Here is a 7754-nt window from a genome sequence, read left to right on the forward strand (position 1 = left end):
ACGTCATAACTCTCATGGGCTGCACCAGTGAGGTGGACTACACTTGTCACTAAGTGGCAGCCGCAGGGAGGGCTTTCAAATCAAAACCATGGAAATCATTAACAAAAAGGAGTAATTATTCCTGTTTGCTCACTCCTAACAAGCAATCATTCTACCACTAAATACTTTCTTCTGTTGAAAGGGAAGCAAGAACAAATGTAGAGCCTAAAGCTTTTTGGGTTGTTTGTTTTTTTTAAATAGTCACTAAAACTCTAACAACCATTTAACACAAGAGAAGCACCCCTACAGTGCAAATATCAACTAAAAAATAAACGCACACCAATGAAAAGACCAAGTCTAAAACATCACTTACAGATTTGTTGTCATCAAAGGCATGCTCTTCTATTTCCTCTTCCAATCTATCAGCTGCCTTCCTGACATCTTCTAGAATTTCATCAAGCATTGACAGGCTCTTGTTTTGATGCTGCATGTTCTTAAGGGCTTCAACCTGATGTTTTTCTGCTGCTAAGAGTTCGACGTATTCCATTTCTTCCTGTTGAATTTTACAACACACAGATAAAGTGCTGGCCAGGCCTTCGAGCAGGAAAACATTTGACATAAACGTACGCTTCTTTTGATACAAAACACCTCATGAGTGGAATTGCAAAAGCAATACAGACTTTATAAGGGTATTTGAAGATTGCTTTCTCTTGTGCCAATTTTCATTAGGGGAAGAGGGAAAGAAAAACAACATCCAAACAAAATATCCACCAATCACCTTTTCTAATCCGTTAAAGAGTAGAGCTGCCCCAAGGTTACGATCCAGAAAATACAAAAAAGGAATTACTTTAAGGAACTCTAGGAAATATTTCAGAGCCAAGTAAAGTTTAGAGCTCCATGTTTTAGCAGGGAAGCATAATAACCTTGAAAGCATAGCTTTACTAGCTACAACAAACAAACAAATTGGAAGGAAAACGCAATGAATCTTAATTTTATAAGCCATTTTATAAACATGGGAAGAGGTCTGTTTATGGTTTTCAAAAATTACAACAACTGTGGAAACAGCTACAAAAAACTAAAAGCAGTTGGGAGAGAATACAGATAAGCAGTCAAGCGCTCTAGCTGAGGTTCCTGCTTATGTTTCCCAAGAAGCATTTTTCCTATCAGAAGTAAAACACTTGGCTTTGTCCACCTTTACAGTTTGGGCCTCTTATGAACTTGCACTAATGACTTGTGAAATCCATTTCTAGGCTTCAGAAGAAAGAAAATAAAAAATGCTGATGTGGTTTCATATGGTGTAAAAATATTTCAGTAGCTTCCCTGATAAAGTTATAATGTTTCAGGTTGAAAAAGAGAATTAAAGAAGTAAGTTTTATTTACTGATCAAGACTGGACCTAACACTGCCCCTTCTACATGGTTACCAAGACAATAACCAAATATAATACTTTGCGTATTGACAGAATATAATTTGAGGTTTTTTGGAAAAAAGATAAGATGCTTCATTTTACATGCCTACATTCTTTTAAAGATTTAGATGAGAGAGACCCTACATCTGTTCTTTAAGAGAGCCAGTATTATTACCTAGGGAAAAAATATAAGCAATCTCTAGGTCAGACTGAATTCCCAGAAAACGCAAGTTTCTGTCTCCATTTTAGATGCCCTGCCATACCCAGTTAGAAATCAGATAGAACATAGGTCTCCCTTAGCTTGTGTTTTATCTGCCTACACCACACAGCTATCTTAGATAACCTGGGCATCTAAAGTGGTCCTAAACTCCTATGCTTAAATAACTGGAGTGTCCCCTCCTCCACACGTTTGTGGATGGACATTTTTCCCCTTGAAACCTGCAAGAACATGCACGTAATTTAATCAATTCCTTGATGCCAAGACAAGAGTATGTTCAGCACAGCCTGTAACTGGAGCTTAACCCTTTTAGAATCCTGACAGTCAGATGAATACCTCTGGTTCTGATGAAAACACAAAATTGCTGTCTGTTGGTGTTTAAAATTACCATAGTTACACCGGCATGATGAAAATTACCCAGTTCCCAAAATAACTGGAGTTAGGAAAAATGTAACTATTAATGTGTTTGGCCCAATGTCAATGGCTTTAGTTCTTACGCAACACATAAGCAAGAGACACAGTCACTCTCATACAGCCTCAAGGAAAAACATTTCCTATCTGTTGTTCTCTGCTGGCAGACATTGCTTGAAAGATGTAAAAAAACAGCCCCCGTACAAGCTGCAGATTCTTTCCTCAGTCAGCAACAACAGAACGCAAGATGGAATCGGTAAGGGTTAGATTCTTTCCCCTCAAAAACAGAACAGGTTTTGGGTGGAGAGAGCCAGCCGGTCCTTTCTGTCAGCTGAGACAAACTGGCTGAACAGAGCTAGAGGGGAACTGCAGAAAAATAAATAACGCTCTAATTTGCAAGAAGTTAAGTTCTCTGAACAGCAAGGTAGAAGAGCTTTGAAAAAATCTGAGTTTAACTGTAAGTTCCTTCAATTCATGAAGACAAAGGTTTCTGTAGTCTATTAAAGTGGCACCTCTGTTTTCACCTACCGACCAGTGTCACAGCAGTAGAGTGGGACAATCACAGAGAACGCTGTCCATGAAAAGGACAAGTTATCGCAAACAGCCTGCTACCTGTTAAGCTGAAGTGCATCACAGTACAAACACTGTTCCGCAACTCATGCTGGGATTGGAGACATCTGATCACAAGGTACATACCAAACAATCTTTTAAGCAAGGTAATACAGATAAGGATTGTGCACTAAACAGGAGACTGGAACACCTAGAAACACATGAGCAAAAGGAAGTAAGATTAAGTGAGACTTGGGGGCAACGCTGGTTAAGAATGCAGTGTTGCTGTTGCTCTCCACTGTTTAATCAGGGATGAAAAAAGCACATGCAGAAGAGGATGCATCTTTGCACTACTTTTGATTTTTTTCCATCAATGCCTGAGTAGTAGGCACCCAAGAAATCAGAAGCTGATAAAAAGTAGGTAAGATTTTTTTGCTTTTTCCTGAACCTCCACGCAGGTTCCTGGAGCAAAGGGAGGCAAAAGCCGTCTTCAGCGCTTCTCCCCCCCACCGTGAATGATTCCGCTATACCTTTTCCCAGCAGCAGAACCAGCAAGAAATGCATCAGACATGCATACATATCCCAACACTAAAGACTTCCAAATACTTTAACTCAACAGAAGTAAAATGAAGGGAAAAGTCCAGCACCCTCTACACTCATTTGTATTTTCCATTCAATTACTGTTTAAAAAATGGAAAGGATGTCTTAAGAATACACCAACACAGTAATCATTACAGTAAAATGAAACTGGAACAAAATTGGACGCAATGTGTGTCTTCTGAAGTAAGAATGAGTCCAAAAGATGTATCCCATGTAATTTTCATCTTTTTGGCATGCATTTCCCCACTATCCTTTGTTTCACTTTATATAACAACTGTAAGGTTAGACCAACAAATGCTCTGCTTAAATAATCATGCGCATGACATAAGAAGGAAGGGTATAAAAGATTGCTTGTTCAAGTAAATATCTTGATATGATAATACAAAGAAAGCCTACACAATCCACCTCTGCAGCAGTAAAGTTTTGACAGGACACACGCAACTAAAACACATCATTATACACACAGGCCTCCTTTTATAAGAAAAATGAAGAAGCACCATTCTCAAGTTCAAGGATAGATTACTTCAGTATTTTATAGTAACATTGTCAAGAATTAGGTAAATGAAAAAGAAGATTCTGGGCAGCTTCACTGCTGCTATTTTAAGAGCTCTGAGGAAAAAAAGGTGGAAAATCAAGTAATTTTCATTACAATTGCTACCATTTCTATGCAGCAGAGGCTGGCACTACCATTAAGCACAAATATCAAAGTCATATTAAGCACTTCATTGGAACACACCTAGGTCCAAGCTGCTCCCTATCTAAATTTGTCGTAATTCAGTCTTTGTTTTCACTGCACAGACCACTCCGGGCTCCCAAGTCTGCATCCTAACTTCTACTTCCACCACCCTTTCTTGCCACAATTCACTGCACACAATCTCTTGTCATCTTCACCTGTTAAGATCTGCACATCTCTTACACAAATGCCCTTTAGAGATTCTCCCACCTCAAATGCTATATCCCAATTACATTTCTTTTTCCTTCTCTTGCTCCCTTGCGCAAGAGCAGCCTCTTCTTTCAGAGGATAGAAAACAAAGAAAATTCTTAATATATTTCTCCAGTGGTTGAGGAGTAGAGCAAGGAAAAGAGCAATTTAAATACCAAATCAATTAAACAACATTTTCTCTCAATGGCAGGCTTTCAGTGCTCAGTCTGAGCACTACCAAGTCCAGTAGACAGTGGCAGATTGTGCACACGCTAACAGGTCCGCATTGACATGGGAACTCAAACTTTCCATGAAGTATTTGTGCTCAACTGTTACTCATCTGTGCTTTTCTTGGTAAAGTTACCTCAGCCAGCTCTTTCTTGGATGTACTGTTTTTCAAACTTGCACTTCTTAGGCTAGGAGTGCTATACTGACATTAAACATCTAGTCATCTCATAATTTGCATGTCCATTTTACCCACATCTATACAAATATGGAAATAAAAGGCAAGAAGTCATTCTGTTTAAATTGTACGTTTTGGTTGAGCACTTCTCATTCGAAGTGGAAAAAACAGTTAGCATGTTGCCAATTTATGGCATTATTTCCACTTTGATAATCCCAATGGCTTATCTAGTGCAACTGTGCTACGTGCACTGACTCACTTCTTGTACTCCTTTCCCTTTAACATAATATTTGCTGTAGGTCTTATGATTATGTGTAGCTTTGTTTTGAAATAAGAACTATTGACTGCTAGTAAGTTTTAGGCTCTACACCAGAATTACTTCTAATTTTACTAATGAGAACAAGTACTTCATTCAAAATCCATTTTTAACAGTAAAACATTGCAAGTTTCACGTAGATCCACTTTTTTATTAAAACAGATTGAAACCGTGGCATAATAAAATTAAAATCCCAAGTAGAATATTAATACTCTAGGAATAAACATGGGGGGACTAACCTTAATTGCAGCTTCTCTCAAGGCTTCCAGTCTCTGTCTACTGCTTTCTTTCATATTTACAACATCTTTGTAATCACCCTGTAGAGCTCTCTGGAGGCCATGGATTGCTTGAAAGACCGAGTTTTCACTTTCATTTAGCTCCTTTTGGAAAATTTCAAAGGTATGCACCTGAAAAAGTTTCTCTTCATCTGACAGTCCTGCATCCTTCTCAACTGCTCTTATAGCATTTTTTAGTTTGTTGAGAACAACGTTCTTTTGGCGAAGAAGACCAGACAGTTTTCTGCAGCTGTCCAACACCCACTGCTTTCTCTGAGTGACAACAGCTCCTTTCCCACGGTGCAGCTTTATTGCATGCTTTACTACATCTTCATGTTCTGCAGGATTTGCTAACTGGCCACAAGGCAGCGACACCAACGTCCACAGGGAAATAAATCCAGTCGCCTTCATGCTTTACTTTTATTGCTGTTGGGAGAAACTGATAATCCACAACTGCTCAAAGCTTTCTGCTACATAGTTTCTGCATCTCCAGTACACATACCATGCTGCAAGATAGCACCAATCAGTTATCAAACATGATAATGTTGGGCCATTAGGTCAAACCAATGTAGAAAACAAACCTAGTGCAGTGCATCCTACACTATGATCTTTAAGAAAATGTATACGGTCTCCTTCAGTCAACAGTTATCAAAACCAAGAAATGGCCCAAGGTTACTGATAGATAGATTTTTTTTCCCCTTCTAGAGACCATTTTGTTTTAAAAACACTGAATGGAAAGCTTAGTCATATCACATGGTAGTCATCTGCACTTCTTAGATGAGAGAAAAGCCATTAAAAATATTAAACCATGATGCCATAGGGCTGTACTTCAACCTAGCACCAGAACTCATTCTTCTTATCTATCAGTAAACCTCTCGTATTTTTTCAAACCTATCCTAAAAAATTGTATCATAATCATTTGTTATTTATACAGCCTCAGAAGCATTAACACACTCGACTATACAAAACATAATGAAAAAAAAGCTTAACTGAAAACAGATTACATAATAAATCATACTTGTGAAAGAAACATTTCTACAGTAAAGAAATAACAGCAAAACTTCCTGGACTTCTGAGCACTACTAGTTTGGATCAAAGACCTTCACCTGAAAGGCTGCATGGCCTTGAGGCATTTTACTTCAAAGCTAATTATTGATCCTCATGATTTTAAAAGAGTTAAAAGAACACTAAAAGTAAAATCAATTCATTCATAAGTTCATTTCCCAGAAGCTACTTGAAGATCTATATTTAAACTGCCATATTTGCTTTTAGCACCAAAAGGGATAGAAGTTCAAAAGTAAGAACCAACTTCCTTCCTCCAGATCCTACAGGAAAATACTGACATTATTGTAAACTAACAAAGTTATATTTTCTTTAAAAAAACCCCAAACACACACAAAACCCCCCACACCACAAAGTTATACGTAACAACGTATAAATAAACGTATGTACAAAACATACATTCATCACCGAAGCATGGCATTCTGAAAAACGCACAACACACACTGCATGTTAGCAGATCATCAACAGAGCAGGTATTTGCTTAAAACGTTAGCTGCAATCTTGATCTCTGAGCCAACAGCCTTAATCAGGAACCAGCATACGGACATAGTCATCTGGAAGCAGTCTGCCTAAGAGAGAATCTTCTTTCCCCATACTGCAGTAGCAGCTGCAATCACAAGTATCCAAGCCAGCTGTAGTCAATATATAGAATGGGAAGGGACGATGGCAAGCCCAGCCGTGCAGTACCTGGGTTTTTAAAATGCCTTCCCATCTCTGTTTCAGTGGGTTGGTTTATTTCTTTTCAATGCATGAAATACAAACCAAAGTATTTAGCTATCAATAACTGACCGTGAGCTAGGGTTTAACAATATGAAGAGCTAAAACATTTAAAATTAAGAACTGAAAGTGTAATTAAAGTAGCAAAAGCATGCCTACATCACTCTAATTTCGATAAAATAGTAAAGTAGAAATATTTCAGAACTTTAATAAAAGCTATAGCGTTTACTATTTTTAAGAAATCAGGAAAAAGTAACAATCCCCACCACCTGGCAAAATTCTAGAGTGATATTTAAGGAAATATTTCTTCATGTATACAAAGTAATACTCTCCCTGTTTAACGCGTTTGGGGGAGAGATTTTGCTGAATGTATTACAACCTATTCCTGCAAGAAAAAGGGCGAAGAAAACGCTTAGTGTGTATTCAAGCTTCTGTTGGCAGGGAGGTGAGTAAAACACTCTACTGCGTGTCTTACGTGGTACGTCAAACCACGTAACTAAATTCTGAGCAGAGATTTATACTAGTAAGTTTGCCGACTGTTGCACTGCGTACACTTACCACCCCGGTTCAGACACGGTACAGTTTTGTTTCAGTAACAGTGTTTTTTACTTGGCTAACAAAAACTATTTAGAAAAGTGGCACCTGGGGCAGTGCTTAAGGTTCTTAAGAGAATAATGACCTCACATACAAAAACACATGATGTGCTTCAGAGGGCACATGAAGAGAAAAAAAAAAACAACCAACCAAACAAAACACACCACCACACTCCTCTCGATGCACCACCAAACTGGAGGGAACTCCTGTCGTTTGGAGTCCTTTTTAAAGCCCAGTTTGTCTCCTGATGGACTGCAGCTCATCCTCCCGACTTTCCCTTCCTGACCACGACACCGTAGTCC

At 38.5% G+C, this 7754-nt stretch overlaps 1 protein-coding gene across 5 annotated transcripts in view; it reads right to left on the reverse strand.

The window, feature by feature from the left end:
- Positions 1-6879, reverse strand: part of SLC9D1 (solute carrier family 9 member D1) — a 32861-nt gene extending 25982 nt beyond the window's left edge. For 4 of the 5 annotated variants that reach the window (XR_015704518.1, XR_015704517.1, XR_015704516.1 and 1 more), the window contains exons 1-3: positions 6541-6879; positions 5044-5585; positions 353-532 (exon numbers count right to left, since the gene is read on the reverse strand). Coding sequence is in view for 1 of the 5 variants with exons in the window: in XM_009472620.2 (XP_009470895.1) it covers positions 353-532; positions 5044-5490 (627 nt within the window). In the remaining 4 variants the exon portion in view is untranslated. The remainder of the gene's footprint in view (positions 1-352; positions 533-5043; positions 5586-6540) is intronic. The other variant, XM_009472620.2, reaches the window with a different exon arrangement.
- Positions 6880-7754: the final 875 nt, after the last annotated feature.

This window comes from Nipponia nippon, unplaced genomic scaffold (assembly GCF_047370975.1).
Source record: "Nipponia nippon isolate SJK-2023a ecotype South Korea unplaced genomic scaffold, ASM4737097v1 scaffold_2, whole genome shotgun sequence".
NCBI classification, from domain to species: domain Eukaryota; kingdom Metazoa; phylum Chordata; class Aves; order Pelecaniformes; family Threskiornithidae; genus Nipponia; species Nipponia nippon.